The sequence below is a fragment of the Neophocaena asiaeorientalis genome, unplaced genomic scaffold, assembly GCF_003031525.2.
Source record: "Neophocaena asiaeorientalis asiaeorientalis breed wild unplaced genomic scaffold, Neophocaena_asiaeorientalis_V1.1 scaffold684, whole genome shotgun sequence".
Taxonomy (NCBI): domain Eukaryota; kingdom Metazoa; phylum Chordata; class Mammalia; order Artiodactyla; family Phocoenidae; genus Neophocaena; species Neophocaena asiaeorientalis.
The window spans coordinates 2,525,412-2,544,077 of record NW_020174048.1 but is presented as its reverse complement, the minus strand read 5'-3'; the positions used below and the strand labels follow the sequence as shown (position 1 = coordinate 2,544,077).

Below are 18,666 nucleotides of genomic sequence, written 5' to 3'. Positions count from 1 at the left end.
AGAGGTGCAAAGCATTTTCTGCAGAGGGCTAGAGAGTAAATATTTCAGGCTTTGCGAGCCGTAAGTTCACTGCTGCAACTACTCAACTCTGCTGTGATAATGAGGAAGCAAGCGTAGACAATACAGATGGATGTGGCTGTATTTCAATAAAACTTTATTTACAAAAACAGGCAATGGGCCGGATTTGGCCCACAGGCCACGGTTGCTCACCCGTTCTATCCCACAAGCAAAGATGCATGGTTGTGATAGTATTTTATGAATCTATGGAATGTTTTGACACTGCAAATAGTTATTAAAAGCAAGTGTAATTTATAGATAATAGTAATAATTCCTGTCTCCAGGCATCTTGCTAAGTACTCTGCTTACAGCATCTGATTCAATTCTCATATTATCCAAAAGCTCCCAGGTGTGGAAGGAGGCAGGGTCTGTGGCAGGATCCCTACAAATCCAGCTGTGTCTGTGACACCCCTGACCAGTGCAGACAGGGAGCAGGGTGGCACAGCTCACACAGACAGTGCCCTCGTTGATGCCCAAGATGGGAAATCAAGTCCACTTGACTCAGAAGGAAGTAGGTACAGTCCAGACTCTTAAGTCTACTTATAAGTAGAGGAGATTTTACTATTTATTGTCAGTGATGCTGTTGGCATTTCTGCAGACCTGCTCATAGACTGTGGGCACCTCAGTTAGCTCAGCCCGTTTTACGGGCAGAAAGGCGCCCAGTGCATTGTGTCTAGAGCCCAGAGAGGGGTGCTTCCCATTGCAATGTGTATACAGGGTGACATGAAGAAAAATGCCTGCAGCAAGTGACTCCTAGAAATAGGGAAGGGAGGCCACAGCTGTCTCTTCGCTAGGGACTTCCTTCTCAGGCTCTAGGTGGCAACACGATGGCCGAATCTCTCTTTTCGATGTGCCGAGGAACCTGCTCTCACTTCCCACTGGCTCAGCTTATGGGCCGGGCTCTACTGTTAGGGGTGAGGCCTGATGGCACCTCCATCGTAGGGGGATGCTACCCCTGCTTTACCTTCAGGCAGCCTGGGTGTGTGATCCAGAGAAAGGACAGAAACAGATCACTTACATGTTTCGGTTCATAATTATGTCTAGTGTTTATAGACGTGGTAAAGCCTTTTTCCGCAGTTATGGGAGTACCAAGTTGCACTGTTTATCTGTGGTTCCATCCATCCACAGACCAGCTAGAAATATAAATAATATTTTTTATTAAGTTACATAGGCCATGGTATTCTATGTTTATTGTTTCACTGTTTTTAAATGATTTCAAACTTAAAGTCACAAAATGAGTACGAGGAACTCCCGTGTGCTCTTTTCCCAGATTGACTTTTTTCATTTCCTTTCTCCTTTTCTCTCTCACTCTCTCCTTCCTTCCATCTCCGTGTGTGCATGCACGTGTATGTACGCACGCTCTCTGAGCCACTGGAGAATGGCCAAAAGTGTCTTTGTGTCTAAATACTTTGGTCCCTATCCTAAGACCAAGGACATGACCGTAGATATCCTCAGCACATTATCAGACTATTAAACATGGATATGATGCCAATATCTAATTCAGAGTTTATGTAACACTTTACCAATTATCCCACTAATGTCTTTCATAATCATTTTTCTCCCAATTCAGGACCATTTGCTGAGTTTACTTGCCATTTCTTGTCAGTCTTCTTTAAGCTGGGACATTTCCTCAGCTTTCCTTTTTCTTCATGACATTAATATTTTAAGAAGTGGAAGCCCAGTTTGGTCATTATTTTGATACTAAAATTGCCCAAGACTTGGCCAGTGAGAACCCCTCCAAGCTAGTTCCTATGTCCTTTTGACAGGTTCTCATGTCTTTTGGGGTACTTTCTTACATTCTGGCTTTCCAAAGTGTTCTAGGATCTTCTACCTTGCCTCAGATCCAGAACTGGCCACTTATCCAAGAAGACTTGGTTTATTTTAGAAGTGAATGGTGTTAAGAAACACTAAGAAATGGGGGCAGGGTGAACTCATTGCTACTGGCGTGTCATTGCTTTTAGATCCTTTCAGAACTAGAAAATTTAAGATATAGGCATAGATTTTACATATATATGTGTGTGTGTATATATAGATATAGATAGATAGATCGCAGTATATTATTGTGATACCTATAATTTCCAGCCAACACCACAGGGCTCCTTTTTGCCTTCCTGTAATCCATAATTGTATCTCCCTTCTCTGACCCTCCTCCTAGCTCCCTATTTGTTTATTCATATAACGACTTTTCACTCAAGGCACTGCTAATAAATATATTAGCTGGGCAAACAAAATAATCTGAGTGCAGAAATGGTGGAAACTAAACCACTTTGCTCCTGAACGCTGCCAGCTGTCCGATGGGCCAAGACTGATCCTGAATGATTTATGCATGTTACATCACACTTTAATCTTGCGGGAATCCACAGAGTAGGTACTCGGGTGGTTATTTCACAGAAAAGGAAATTACGACTTAAAAACTGTCTACATACAGATAGAATTAACCCAAGAAACATGCCCTCTAGATCCTTAACTGTCACAGACACGGTTTTCACTTTGCTATTCAAATGTGTCCAGCCATTCACGAGCCCATTTCTCCCTGAGGTGTCAAGAAAGACATATGGACCCAGAATTACCAGAATTTTTATAACCTAACATCTAATATATCAACTTGCTTTCACCTTTCCAGCTTAACTGGATCAGAAAAAGAGGCACTTTTCTCCCTAACAGCTGAGACAGCCGAATGAGACAGGGGCTCCCCAGTGTCTGCATTCCACCAGGAGAGAGGTTCTTCCTGGGGACGTGTGTCCCCAGCAGTTATTTTCCTGGAATGGAGAGCTGCTGACCAAGACCATTTCATGACTTGGTCAAGTGCACTGAGGCCCCTTAGGTCTGAGCAGGTCCGATCCGGTTCTGGCTGTGAGGAGAGCAGTAAGAGCCACTCAGTTCAAGAGCAAGGGATTCAGGGCTCAGGTGGGGGACGGGAGAGCATGGGATCTGGACCAAGGGCAAAAAAGGTCAAAATTCATCAAACAGCCTGATGAGTAGTGGGGAAAATGAAAAAGAGGCAAAAGGAAAGGTAGACTCCTAAATTCCCTCCCCACTCAGAATGTTTCAGTGGTTAGAACGCTCGGATGACGTGTGAGCTTAACGCTTGCATGAATTACGATTTTAATGCCGCTTACAATATTCATTTATTTATTTCCTAGCTAGTGAAAATGTCATGATCAATCATTTGTTCCAGTCGAAACTGTCACCAACAGGAGCCCTCGTACCTTCCTCTCCTTCTTTTAAATTCAGAGGACATAAATCTGCCTGGCTCAGTAAGAAAATGACAGCTTCTTCAATGATTGGAGAAAACAGGAATTATCTAGAACTTAGTAAGGTAGGAGTTTTTATGATTCGTGTCTGGTTGTTTTGAAGTCTGCCTATTAGCTCATTTGCTTCTTCTTTTAAAGAAAAACAAGCACAATCCTCAATGCTAATGGAAATAAATTGATATTTTAATTGAAAAAATTAAAGGAAAGACTGCTTACCTAAAGTACAACCCTCTGAGAGAGGACAGTTACAAGAAAGTGCAGTGGAGTGAAAATTTGATAGCAAATAGAGCATCGGTCATTTTGTCTGTTGTCTGTGCAGCATCCTTTTTACATCTCATCTCTGTGACTGTCTTTTTGATGAATGAGAGGTAACTTCAGGGACAGTAGGATTAAAGGGAATAAACGTAGCTACCTTATTCTCTTGATATTAATCACTTCAGAGGCTTTAGGTCTCTAAACAATAAATTGTAGTTTCTCATATAGACAGTGTATTTTTCAGGTCCTAGAGTGTTTTCACTGTGTTTTGCAGATTTTTAATTTATTTCAGCATTATACTAATTTTTTATTGGGGTATCGTTGCTTTACCATGTTGTGTTAGTTTCTGGTGTACAACGAAGTGAACCAGCTGTATGTATACATAGATCCCCTCCCTCTTAGACCTCCCTCCCCTACCATCCCACCCCTCTAGGTCACCACAGAGCACCGAGCTGAGCCCTGTGCTGTACCGCAGGTCCCCAGTAGCTATCTGTTTTACACATGGTGGTGTATTTATGTCAAACCTAATCTCCCAGTTCATCCCACCCCACCCCCGCTGCCCTGTGTCCACACGTCCATTCTCTACGTCTGTGTCTGTATTCCTGCCCCGCAAACAGTTTCATCTGTGCCATTTAACGGGTATTTGTCCCACACCAGAGTGGTTGTACTTACAACCTAAAGATTCTGACGATTTGTAAAATAGAACAAAAAATGCAGTGAAGAGTTGTTTCAAACCGAAATGTTTTAAGTTTATGAATTCAGTGCCCAGCTGTAGCCCAGTTTGTTTTGCTTGCCTTTATAAAAACTCTTAAAAAATGAGAAATAGGGTTGGGAAGGTGTCCAGGACAATCAATCTTAGAAATTCAGTCATTGTAGCTTGCTGAATTGCATTTTAAATTACCAATTAAAATAAAAGCATAATTAAAGTCAACTGTATTATAGAAGAATGGCAGAAATGTGTGTAGCGTATTAGAAGTGTGTGTGTGTGTGTGTGTGTGTGTGTGTGTGTGTGTGTGTGCTCCTGAGTGTGTGTGTATGTGTTTAGCCATTAGACCCTAGATTTAAGGGTCCTTTGATATAGTTGTTCCAGAACTGGACCATCACAGGAATTCAATCTCACTGCATATAAAATGGCATCTTTTACATAAAAAGGACAAAGTGTTCCCCTTGTAAAAGCTCCATCTCTATTCCTGGTGGTTTCGCTGAAACTTCTGGCCTTTCCTTTCTCAGTCACCCTGGAAACCATGAGCAAGAAATCGCCACACACCTCCAAACTGTAATTTTTAACCTTAATTATTAAACATTACCAGGCATAGATGCCATTAGTCTTTTCCCTGAAGGACTGCAAAAGCGAGATAATTCACAGCAGTTCCTCCACCCGGAAAGGGAAATTGAGTGTTCAGTTTCAAGGGATGAAGATTTATTTATTATGATTTTTCCTTAAGTGTTCCATTCCTCTCTTCCCTCCGAGGATCCTCACCCCTGCACACCCATCCCTGTGACCAGCAGGGTAGCCATCTACCCACCCTTCAGCTGAGCATCACGTTCGGCTTTGTGTTTGTAGAAAACAAGTTGATCTTAGACCAATCGCTTCGTTTTCCATTCCCTTGTCAGTTACAATTGATCTTTTCAGCTTGACACTTCATCTCGACGGAAGGAAGTGAGCTATTGCCATGATAGCAATAGCACCATATTGACAAGGATGTTTCATCAAATTTTTTGTTCTATCGAGACCTTTTATTTTAAGAGAAATGACTTTGGATCGATAGGTCTGTTGGTCTCAGTCTGTATGATTTCGTGAGATGTAATAGTACATTAGTGGCTGAGGTTTCTTTTAACCCCTGGTGGGATTTAATTAATTACTTTCTGCCCTTTCGTTCTTCACCCACTGGCTTCGTTTTCACTGACTTCTTTTATCTGCATTATCGTTTAATCTTTGCTGCGTATGAATTATTTTCTCTTAAGAGCTAGATATAACTACTTAGTGAAGAAAACAGTCTACTGTCATTTTTCACAGGCAAGTAATTTACTAACCCCTTTTAGTCATTAAAAAAAAGAAAAAGAAAAGGAAGAGAAAGAAAAAATGAGTAGTTAAAAATGAGTAGTTAAACTCACGGAACAAACCAGTGATTGTTAAAACATCAAATCTTTGTAACGTAAAATATAAATTGTATCCTTTTACCGCAGAGTAAGCCACATTTCATGATAAACATGCACAGTTAGTAACACAATCAGGATACCAGGGGGAGTTTACTGTACCACTAAGCTAGTCAACATCTGTCTATTCTCAAATGAAAGTAGATGCAGGTTCGTGACGGCCATGGACTTGAAAGGCTACAGAAATGGTTACTTTCCATGTAGTTGCCCATTTTTCTAGCTCGTGGTACCATTACCGAAAATCATTTGGCACTGATTTTTATAGTCTGTTTTAAATCTGCATCTGCCTGTAAGTGAGTTTATATGAATCAGAGGGTTAATTTTTTCCCCTCTAAACTGGAATTTAGTAAAATAAACCCGCTCACCCTTTCCTTTTGTTTTCATTACAGTTATTAAAAAAGAAAGGAAATTCTACATTTCTTCAAAGACTAGAACGGGGAGGCCCGGCCACCATTGCATCGCAACTCAGGGTTAGTGAAGTTTTCAGATTTCAAAAACTGCTATTTTGATTATATCAACTGTAGAGGGTTTACATGGAATTCTCCTCCATTTTCAGCACTTAAGGACCTTCAAAAAAGCATGCACACACACACACACACGCAAAGCAAGTGAATGCATAATAAATAAGAATCATGGATTGAAGATAAAGATTTTTATTTAAAAATTGCTTTACCTTGTCAGTCGGTGCCCTCTTTGGGGAATCAGTTGTGCTTTACTTCTCTCCTTAGAAAACTCTGACGGATATTACTGGAAAACTTCAGAAGTGCACGCCACACTTTATTCATTGCATCAAGCCCAATAACTCGAGGCTGCCAGATACTTTTGATCATTTTTACGTGTCTGCTCAGCTGCAATACATTGGGGTCCTGGAGATGGTGAAGATCATCAGACACGGATACCCTGTCCGCCTTTCCTTCTCGGATTTCCTGTCAAGGTAGGTTTTGCTCTCGTGTCCACTGTTCCCAGGACCATGTTGATAATATTGTAGCGTGGATCTTCTGTTTTCTTTTCTGGCATTTCTTTTATTATTCATATTCTTTTACCCTGAGTAGACAAAATACTGTGGGAAGCAATGAAATACGCTGACAAAGCTTATATAAAAAGTTACTGGGCTTCCCTGGTGGCGCAGTGGTTGAGAGTCCGCCTGCCGATGCAGGGGACGCGGGTTTGTGCCCCGGTCCGGGAAGATCCCACATGCCGCGGAGTGGCTGGGCCTGTGAGCCATGGCCGCTGAGCCTGCGCGTCTGGAGCCTGTGCTCCGCGACGGGAGGGGCCACGATAGTGAGAGGCCCGCGTATCTCAAAAAAAGTTACTAAACTTTACTGCAGACCCGATAGCTTGGAAACAATTTTCGTGTTCCCTTAAATTTAGGTTTCCTCGGATTTAAACATTTATAAAATTGTTGCTTATAATATTGACATAAAAATTATAATTTAATATAAGAAACTAAGTATGTGATTATTTTCTCCTTTTATACGTATGAACAAATTTTTTTTAGGTCAAGTGTTGGCAAACTGCGTTCATGGGCAAATCCAGCCCACTACCTATTTTTTGTAAATAAAATTTTATTGGAATACAGGCAGTGAAAATAATGAGGAAATCTGTTTTCAGGCAATCAAACAATAAAAGGGAGGATGAGCAAAAGGGAAACAAGAAAGTATTTGGTAATCTTACATAAAAACATGAAATTTAAAAATAACATTGACATAGAGTAATATCAATATTACAAGTATAAAATCTAGCATTTATGGTTAAAAACTAACTGTACAAATAATATGGAGAGATCTGTTTGGCAAACTATTCACCTAAAAAAAAGAGATTTTAAGATCTTGTTGACCAGAAGTTCCATTTGAGCCACTGGTTTGAAGAAGCTGCTAAATTCCGGCAAAGCAATCAACGAAAAAACTTAAATCACCAAGTTGGAAATAATCAGGACAAAGGGTACGATATTTAAAGTGTGACTAAAATTCGATGTTTAATTTGTATCACATTTGTTTTTCCAGAGGATAGGAGTAGCATCTGTTTATTGTGTATTTTGGTAAATTTCACCAAGACACAAATAAGAAAATAAACATCGTAGGAGCCATTCATTCTCAAAGAGCTGATAGACTATTCAGAAGGGAGGAGATAAAATCCACCACATTTCAGGATAAAGTATCTGGAGAATGAATACGTTTAACCTGCAGAGTGTATCGTGTAGATAGACAAGATAATTGTGTTTAAAAACTGCTAATTCGTGAGCTACTAGACACACTGTCTACTATTTATGGGGAAAAACTGCAAAGTTGGGCATTACACGGGGATACATTAAGAATTAATATGTGCTGAATATAAGAATTAATTTGTGCTTTTGTTGGGTAGGGATGGTGGTGTCACATCACTGCTTATTGTACATTAAGAGGTATCTGGTAGGGACAGCTCTGATCTGCCTCTTTCTGTTCCCTCAGTGGACGTCCATTTATAGTCTCCAGAAATGTTTGGTCTGTTAATGAGTATATATTTCTCACACTTTACAGTTTAAGTATTAAAAGTCAGCCTTCCCACCCCTTTAAGTCCAAGTGGTCTTCGAATCAATGAGTTTAAAACCTGCCCATAAACAAATTTAAAGTAATAGATTCCCACATTTACCCCAGACCTTCTGAATGACAGTCAACAGAGAGTGGGGTCCAAGGACCCCCTGGTTTGTCTGATGGGGAGGGGTGTGGTGCTGTTATTGCTGGCATCATACGGTCTCAGAGGGTCACCAGCCTTGATAAACTGTAGTTCACTCAGCAGCACTGACTCCCTTCCCAAGCCGTGCTGAGAATCATGGTTCTGCAACGTTAGTGTCCATCATAGGCTTGTTAAAATACAGATTCCTGGGCGGCAGCCCCAGAGTTCCTGGTTCGGTAGGTCTAGGTGAGGTCCGTGAATCAGCATTTTTAGCGAGTTCCCAGGTGATACTGTTGTTGCTTGGTGTGTGGACAACCTTTTGAGAACTACTGCCCTAGAACATCTACTCCCTTGGGGATTACATCTTTGTTTGGTTTTGTTTTTCCCCAGACAAGGGTTGGAAGTAGGTGAATGCCTTGATAAGCAAAGGGAACTTGTCGGGGATGCAAAATCTCAGGCGTTTACTGATTTACTGAATTAAAATCTGCAAATCTGTTGAGATTTCCAAGTGATCCGGATGCAGTTTCAGAAGCACCGTGAGTGGATTCCTGCACTGGATATTAAATAGGATTAATCTCACCCTATGAATACTTTTTAAAGTGCATTCAATGCATTTTCTGTTGTTTATTTTGTTAGAATGTCTTCGACTCATGGAATCAAAGAAGCTTGGCATTAAAGTGTCCCTCAGAGTTTCTCTGGTATAATCTTTAGTAGCTGCATGGATCTTCCTTACAGCTACTCCAACAGGCAGTCACTTGAATTGTCCTATTTTCCCAGAAAAGGGTGGAGAACATGGCTGTGTGTGTACGTGTGTGTGTACATGTGTGTACATGGTCCCAATATTATATATCATAATAATTATAAAATCATTTTACCTTTGTTATTTATATTTGTCTAGTTTGACATATATACATACATACCTACCAGAATTTCTTATCTCTATTACAATAGTGTACGCAGTGATTATCTTTTAAAATTAAGTACAGTCTTCCATGTATATGCATTTCTTGCTTTACTCTGACTTCTAGGCAGAGGCCATGTCTTATTCAGTCACAATACCTGTGTGTTTTGGGTTTTGGTCAATGTTTTAGGAATGAAGCTGGCATTGGGGATTAATAGCTCTTCGGTGTAAAGTAATGTTTCTCCATAACAGAGACGATAGCTGCACTATGTGTGTTGAAAAGAATAGTGGGGATGGGAAATGATACTTCGTGGTAAATCTCTGCTTTTCTTTAACCAGCCCCTTACGTAAAAGGAGATGTGATTTCAATTTATCATCTTTATTTGTAATTGCACATTGGTAGAAATGGGATTATTAATGTACTTCAGGGGGAATTTGTCACGTCTCTCTTACATAAAGGACGCCTATCTGGAATATTATCACAAAAACACTGATCTGTAGAGAGATTATCAGCTTCTACAGAACTTGAATAAAACACAATCCACACATTGTCACATCAACAGTAACGTATTTATTCAGAAAGCTCATCAGAACCTTGAAATCCCCCCAGGCAATCAAGCTTCGTTGTATAAACAAAGCCTCGAGGTTCAATTTAATAGTTTTTGGTTGCCAAAATATCAGATAACACTTCCTATGTAAAACATTTCTTTTCTGTTTGTATCACCTTGTCTTAACTGTTAGAGAATAAAAACCAATCAAACAAATTACTTTGTTTAGTTTACAAAGAGGAATATGGTTACCACAAAAATGCTGGACAAAGAGGAAAAATATGTCCAGTTTTGAAAGCAGCACCTACTCATCTCAACAGCATTTATCGCTTCTGAAACCCAACATGACAGTAAATGTGGATAATGGGCAGTTCTGCGGAATCTGTAGGTGGACGTGATGGTATTGCAAATTCGCTTTCTGGTATCCTGGCTTTAATAACTGTCCATCATTCTGAGTCTTCCTAATCAAAACCGGAGAATTGTGTTTGTCGAGAAATCCTATTTTGATTAAATGAGAAGCATGCTTGTTGAATTTTTTCCCTAATAGCATCAATAGTTTCTGAATGGGGTAGTAAAAATGCAAGTTCCTATCTCCATGGCAAGAAACCTCACAAGTTTGGGTATATGAGGAAGAAGGAAAGGAGCAATAGAAGTAAATTATTATGTGCAAATCATGATACATAATTGGATCACCTATTGCTGTGGACTGAATTGTTCCCTCCACAAAAGCTCATACATTGAAGCTGTACCCCCCAATGTGACTGTATTTGGAGATGGGTTCTATAAAGAGGTAATTAAGGTTAAGTGAGGTCCTAAGGGTGGGGTCCTGATCCAATAGGATTGGTGTCCTTATAAGAAAAGTCATCAGAGAGCATGTCCTTCTTCTCTGCTATCTGAGGATGCAGTGGAAAGGCAGCTGTCTGCAAGCCAGGAGACCTTGGTAGAAACTAACTGCCCCACACCTTGATCCTGGACTTCCCAGCCTCCAGGACTGTGAAAAAATAAACTTCTGTTGTTTAACCCGCCAGGTCCGTGGGATTTTGTTATGGCAGCCTGAGCTGGCTGCGAATACCTGTGTTCGTAGGTGTGTGTTGATATGGTCTCAATAGGTAGCATAGCTGGACAAGTTATGCTGGGAAGTTTTTGGGACTTTGTTCGTATTATGTGCTACTCTTGGCGCTAATGGGAAGAAGTCTAGTTTACATGCACGTATCATGTGATTTAAAAAACTTGTGTCTTTGTTCATGGAATCATATTCTTTCTATCTCTTTCTCTATTTACTCAATGGCATTTACTTGATATTTAAGATTCACTCAAGCATCCTCTCTGTTGAAAAGTCATTTATAAAATCCCAAATTGGTTTGTGTCTCTTCTCTAAGCTTCAAAAAGGCCTTAAGTATTTTACTTATTATTTGCTCACTGGAAATACTCATTTATGTGAATATTTAACCACTTAACCACTAGAGCAGAGGTTGGCAAACTATAGCCACCAGATCAGATCTGGCCTGCCACCTACTTTTGTATGACCTGAGAGCTAAGAATATCTTCTACATTTTTCAACTGTCAAATTTTAAATGGTTCTATATATACCTACGTAATCTCCTCAAGTTTGCCTCTTGGCATACAAAGCTAAAATATTTACTCTCTGGCCCTCTACCGAAAACAAATTGCTACCCCTGTCCTAGACCATATGCTCCTTAGAGAAGGGCAGGTATTATTCCCTGTGCAGATGCTAACATAGTGCCAACCAGCCATCATCCTTCTGGGTCCAAACTCTATGAAACTGAACAAAAAAGATCTGACGTCCTCTTCCATTTCAACAACTGTCTCTAATGTTGGATGGATTCTTCAGTTTGTGAGAATTTTTCTGATGGCACTGTAAAAGACAAACTCTCACCAATACAATCTGTAGACCATAAAATTCCAAGTCAGTGGCTTGCAAACAACGAAGGTTCCTTTCTCTTTTACATTATATTTGACTGTGTTTAGAAGTTGCACACCTAAGCTCGAATCAGCTCTGATTTGGGCCTCTTTTTCGTGGTGCACCCCGGGGTTCAGGAATAGCCCAGATCTAGGACATGCCCTTTCTGTGCTGGGGGAGAAGAGACGTGGCTGAGTGGCTGCTACAACTTGTGCTGAGATGCAGCATCTGTCACTCTCTTATATTCCATGGGTTAAAGGCAGTCACGTGGCCCAGGCCCACATCAGCGGAGTGGAGAAGCGTCTTATTCATGGGAAGTACCCCAGAGCACGTAACAAAGAGTAGGGGTATATACACTTCTGGCTCGGTTAGCAGTTGCCCCAAAACTTAGTGGCATAAAACAGCAATTTGTTATTTCTCCCAGTTCTATGGGTTAACTGGGCTTAGTGGGGCATTTCTTGCTTGGGGTTTCTCCATCCATTGCAGCCATACAGCTAAAGAGGTTGGTGTCAGCTGGGCTGGATGGACAAGACGGCATCTTCATCCCTGTGTCTGGTGCCTGGCTGTTCCTTCACGTGGTCTCTCTCTCCAGCAGAATAATCTGGACTTCTTACCTGGCAGCTCATGGTTCCAAGGGGCAAGGAAGGAAACTTGCAGTCCTCTTACAAGCTGGGCTGGGAACTAGCATGGGTCGAAGCAGTTGCAGACCAGCTGAGATATTTTCACTGGGAAGCAAGCAAGTGGCCAACTTTGGGACAGGCTACCACATCTTCTTGGAGGGTGAACATGCAAGTAATTGGGAATGATGCCTAAAGCTCCGCCTGTGTGCTCCGGCACCGAATCGAATCTCTGTAGCCAGAGTTTTGGGTGAAGTAGAAGAGAATAGCTTTATTGCTTTGTGAGGCAAAGAGGGACACAGCGGGCTTGTGCCCCTCAAAAACTATGTGTCCCAACCTGGGACGATTTGGTGAGGAGTTTTATAGCAATAGTCCAAGGGCGGGGTTGCTGGTAAGATGTAGGGTGTGTGCAGGGCCTGCATTCCTTTAATCTGGTCTCAGCTGATCTCCTGATGGGCTTGTGTGGTTCCTTTAATCCGGAATGAAGAATGCTAACATCTTCCATTTGTTGGGGGTTTTAGTTCTGTAAAGCACTCAAAGATATCGTTATGTGTATCCCTTGAGGCGGAACCAGGACCCTGCCCCAAGCCTGCGCTATTGATTCCTGACTGCTCCCCACTTGTCTCTTCATCCCCTCCCTTCCCTGATTAGCAACTGTTTGAACCTCCCCCTTGGAACGCAGGGAAGGTCATGGAGGCCGAACAGAGAGGCTCCCGTGCCCAGGAGCCCCATAGGGTCTTGCTCGGTTTCAAGAACAACAAAAAAATTTCGATAGTCTTGCCTATACCCATGAATTGCTGTTATATCATCCTTCACCAGTAAGTGTATGTGCGTTTGGTGTGCTGAATACTGTAATACCAGAATTTTTGTTTTCCAAACAATAGAATTGAGGGAAAGAATAAAATGAGGCAATGATGATGAAACAGTTTTGAGGTGTCTTTAAAGGTAAGGTGCCATGCCTGGTACCTTGTATGGCACTGTACCACCGTTTTCAAAGCTTTCTTCAATACCCTGTATGCTTGTCACATTATAATTATCATGGCTTTTTAATGGTCATCCAAGCCTGTGCCAGATTTTAGTCCTTTGTGTCTCTACTCTTCTCAGGGTGCTAACCTTCTAAATGTTCGTCTTTTTTCCAGATTTAGAAGGGACATCTTTTGGAATCTAGCTGTGGGTCTTGGGTGGCAAGCGTGGAAGGGTCACATCATTCATCTGTGGACTTCTCTGTGGTTGGCAGGGGAGAGCAACACAGCATCACCAATGGGAGAGGTTGACCCTTTAATGAGGCGCCCTTATGTGGAAAAGACAGAAGGGCTTGTCCAATAAAAGCACCACAGGGACTGGTCTTATGCTTGGCAAGGTGAGGGCACATGATCTGTGTTTTGAGATTGTTACTGGATGAGATCCCTCGCAGAAATAGTATGAGTCACTTAGCTTGTTTAAATGACACAGTTGTCGCTGAAAGGGCAGGCTGTGAAAGAACATAGCCATGATGTTAAATTGGGGAGAGGGATGAAGGGACACGCTTCAGCTGATTGGATTAAACTAATGGGCAGCGGCCACCCAGCCCAGCAGAATCACAGCTACAGATCTGGGTTGGAATCATCGAAAAGTTTTCTTTGTTCCTTGGAAGTGATGTCAGTTACTGTCAATACATCTTTTTTTTTTTTAATACATCTTTAATAGAAACGTGAGTTAATACGTTCGAGAGCTGTTAAATATTCTAATTCAACTGGCAAAGGATACATTTTCTTCTGGGTAATTTTGCCAAGTCTCAACGTATTCTTCCTGCTAAAACCACTCTGCAGGGTTGGCTGATTGTCTAAGGTTTAATGACATTTGGAAGGAAAGAGGGCCTGCTACTTTTCAATGAAATATAAAATAGGGAAGAGAAGTATAATAGATTCTCGAAGCTATTTCAATTTAAACATAATTAAGTATCTTTATTGGGAATTTGTTATACTGTTCAATGGATTAGGAATCATAAATTACCCCGTGATCCACTCCGGACATCTGAAAACTTTTTCTTTAAGAGACCAAGTAGTAACTATGGTAGGCTTACAGGCCACAAGGTCGCTGACTTACGTATACTCAACTCTGCCTCATGGCAGAAAGTAGCCATAGACAGCAGGTCAACGGACGGGTGAGGAGGGGTTCCAATAAACTTTGTTGGCAGGAACAGAGGTGGGTGCTTTTGACCCAGGGGTACCTAACCCTTTATCTAGTCCCACCCCTCCTCTTTCTGATAGATCTGGGGGACATTTCTCCATAGAAAATGGGACAGATAATGAAAGGTGACGATGTTTGCTTTCATACATGAATCGTTGGGCTTCCATCCTAATTCCTACTCTGATAAGCTGGACGGTCTGCCATGACAGCATTCATTCACTCATTCCTTCACCATTCACTTCTTCATTGTTATCCGTTCACTCTTACTTTATACTGGCATTTTGTGGAATCAAAATGCCATTATGCCTTTAATTTTTCAATTATAAGTTATGTCAGGGAAAACATAATCGCAAGATGATGTTGCTTGTGGGGGCCAAACCAGTTTTAAATAATTACCTATAATTTGCTTGTTCCATGATTATAAATTATTTAATTCTGTTTATAGGGCAACAGTGTTACGTAGTGGGATCGTTAGTATATGATAGTTTTCATTCACGGTATCTAAATGATCCTCATAACTCAGGAGTCGACAGAGAGGCTCAGGTCATCATTAGGACTTTTGAGGGGACCTGATTCATATCATTTTTCTTACCCAGTTCTTGACCAAAGTGAGAAGACAGAAATCATCAAAATGTCATCTTTCTTGCATGTAAAGTCTAGGATGAAGGACACTGCTTGGTGTGAGAGGCAAAGTGTATGCTAATAGAACCCCAGAATTAGGCAGAATTGCACACACACCCCCAATTATGGACAGTTTGGGCTCAGGTAGACCTCCCAATGAGGGATGCTGTTCAGGCAAGGCTTGGAGAAGAGAAGGAAGACAAGCATTCCATTGCAAGCAGTTTGTTCTCAAACAGCTGAGGATCCCCTGTTTTGTTTTGTTTTGTTTTTCTCTCCAGAATTACCAGTTAGATTAGTCAGTCACTTCGCCTTCCCTCATGGATTGTGAAGGATTAGAGAGTGACCCAGAGTGCGTCGTCCTACCTCCATGTCTAAGGAGACATCAGAAGAGATGAGGCACCGCCCTTGCCTAACCCTCTGCATTGTTTTGTGTTCTGAACCAGAGAACGCATCCAGGAAGCCTACAAATAACAAGGGGGGTGGTTCTACTCTTGGGGGGACGTCTTGAGTCTTTCAGAATATTCTCCCCCCATCTTCATGAGCACCCACTGCTTTCTGATGTATCGAAGCAATATAGACTTTTGTACCCAAAGATTCTGCAGTGGGCCAACAGTGCATTACTTGAATTGATTTCAAGGCCACTCTGTATTCAAGACTATAAATGAATTTTATTTCCCATCCCCAACCCGTCCTGACACATTGTCCAACAGAGCCCATCAGGGATTCTGCAACCAGAATAAATGAAAATATTAAAACAAAAGAGCAACTCAAATAATAAAATCCCAGTGGCCTAAATATTCCCAAATTTGACTATGAATCTTCTTCCATTGTTAAATTCCCAGCGAGAAAAGAAAGTTCAAAGATTAATACGTCTTATAAATTCAAGTCCAGAGATAGTTGCAAAGGAATTGAAATCCCAAACCTGATTATCTTGACTTTCTGAATTAAATGTCCAAAATTCCATATGCATATGAAATTACTATTTCAGAAGCATTCTTTCCATTTTTCTAACTTGGCTCAGACTTAGCTAAAAAGGTTCCATATGTCTTGGTGGAGCTGGGGACTCTTCAGTGTAACATTCTGAGCAGTTAGTCATTATATTAGTGTGTTTGGGCTGTCGTAACAAAATACCGTAGTCTGGGTGGCTTAAACAATTGGCATTTATTTTCTTACAGTTCTGGAGACTGGAAGTCCAAGATCAAGGTGCCATGGAGACAGAAAGAGACAGAGACAGAGAGAGACAGAAAAACTCTCTCTGGTGTCTTTACTTCCGAGGATACTAGTCCTGTTGGGTTAGGGCCCCATCCTTAGGAGCTCATTTAACCTTAATTACCTCCTAGAGGCCCTATAGATGAATACAGTCACATTGGGTATGGGGGCTTCAGAATACGAGTTTTTTTGCGGGGGGACAGAAACATTCAGTGTGTAGTAGTCATCTTAATGATGTGACTAATTTAGATCTCATTGGTTGTGTATATCACTGCCAAATCACTTATCAATGTCACATCAAGTCCAGTGAGTAAATACTAACCATAAGGTTATTTGGATACCAATGTCATACACACTAAATTATTTAGAACTATTTCCCTAGTCCTAGAGCAGAATATTACAGGAAGAATTATTCTAGAATCTAATATTTTGTGTTGCCAGAGACAAGGGTGATCATAATAGTATATTGAGCAAACCAGGGCATGTTTAAGAGTGAAATGGGGCCACTGTTAATAATTTTGACAGAAATACAGGTATAACCTGGGACTGTCCCTGGCAAACCAGGACATTGGTCTCCCGAACTATCTGTACCCTGCACTTAACCTTCTCATGAGTTTCACTGCATTTCATTACCAGGAATCTTTCATCTCTGTCATTCCCAGTGGGTTATAAGCCCTGTTAAGGAGAACCTTCCACTATATGCATGTAATAGGTGGCCAACAAGCATTTGTTCAATAAGCTAATAACGTTGCAGTTTTCTGTATAGTTTTCTAGTTGAGCTCTACATTGTGTGTCCAAGATGTAGCATTCATTGATAACCTACGATGCGTTCCTAACTCAAACCAGCTGTGACTTTCAAACCACCTTAAAATATATGGTTTCATTATACCTAAACATTTCCTTTTCTCTTTGGCCATGCCACGTGGCATGCAGGATCTTAGTTCCCCAACCAGGGATCGAACCCATGCCCCCTGCAGTGGAAGCACGGAGTCTTAACTATTGGACCGTGAGGGAAGTCCCTAAACATTTCCATTTTAGGGTAGCCATTTAAACGTTAGGGTGAGATAATGATCCCAGTCTTGCCTTTGTCACAGTTTAATAATATTCTCACTCCTCTAAAAGCACTGAGTCATTTTCTGAAATTCCTAGCCATTACTGTACAATAATTCATGGATTAGTGCTCTAGATTGATTTTTTAAATGGCTTTCATTTGATGGTTCTTTCTTTGCTCTTTGAAATGCTTTGTTAACGGAAAGTACTCTCTGTTTTACTGCAAGGGGAGGATCAATTTATTCAGTAAAAATATTTTTAGGAATAAGAACACCACAATAGACACTGGATTGATGATCTATGTTTAGGGGAGAAGCTGCTACTAACTAAAGAGTAATTTGCACGTCGGGCTGACCCATTTAATACTATTTCCACAATATACTCACTTGAATCATTCACTACAACTACTTTATTGTGAGACCCTATTACTTAAACTTGAAATTTTACTTTTGTGGCAAGTTAATAAATATTTAAATTACGTGAAATAAAGATGTTTACATTTAGTAGGAATCAATTTTGAAATAAAAGTAATTCGTTTTATTATTAGGAGATCCTTACTATTTTTTAATCCATGGTTTTAAAAGTATGGTGATGACAATGTGTTTTTAAACTAATATTCTTACAGATCTCTCTCCACTTATGACCAAAAAAAAATCCCAGTGTATTTCTGTACATCATTCTCAGCTATTTTCTTCACAGCTGTCAAAAATGGGATAACTTATATTAGGAAGGAACTTATAATGTATTCAAAACAATGAAGTTTGCAGGAAAATGAATCACGCAGAGTGGAGTGACCTGAAAATTATCAATGCACATAGTGAGGGACTCAAGAAGAAAAAGATTTTAATAGGAATGAAAAGCCTTCTCGACAACTGACAGATGGTTAGAGACGGGGCAGTGTGACTTTTTTTCCAGCGCTGATCGTCGTGACACTGAAAATCAGAGTCCCACTCGAGAACTAGATTACCAAACGTGGCACTCAGCAAAAGGACGCCCTCCCCTTTCTCTGAAGAAGCTTCTATTAGATCTCTACAAAGCTGAGGAATAGAAGTAATCATTTATACATCAGATTTAATAAAGCAATGATTATTTAACAAAATAATAAAACAAGAAAGCTATATCTATACCTTTCCCATTAGAGATAACCCACCCATCATTTCTAGATTGAGTTTTACAGATTTATCAGGAAGAGACTTATTAAGAGGAGTCATTCCATGGCTATTTAAAACTCTGCTGCTCTTGTCCCAGTGAAAGA

General features: G+C 40.7%; 1 protein-coding gene across 1 annotated transcript in view; it reads left to right on the top strand.

The window, feature by feature from the left end:
* The window catches only part of MYO16 (myosin XVI), a 337,132-nt gene that overhangs the window by 270,019 nt on the left and 48,447 nt on the right, over positions 1-18,666 (top strand). The window contains exons 24-26 of the mRNA XM_024754009.1: positions 3,201-3,376; positions 6,113-6,193; positions 6,452-6,657. Coding sequence (XP_024609777.1) covers positions 3,201-3,376; positions 6,113-6,193; positions 6,452-6,657 — 463 coding nt within the window. The remainder of the gene's footprint in view (positions 1-3,200; positions 3,377-6,112; positions 6,194-6,451; positions 6,658-18,666) is intronic.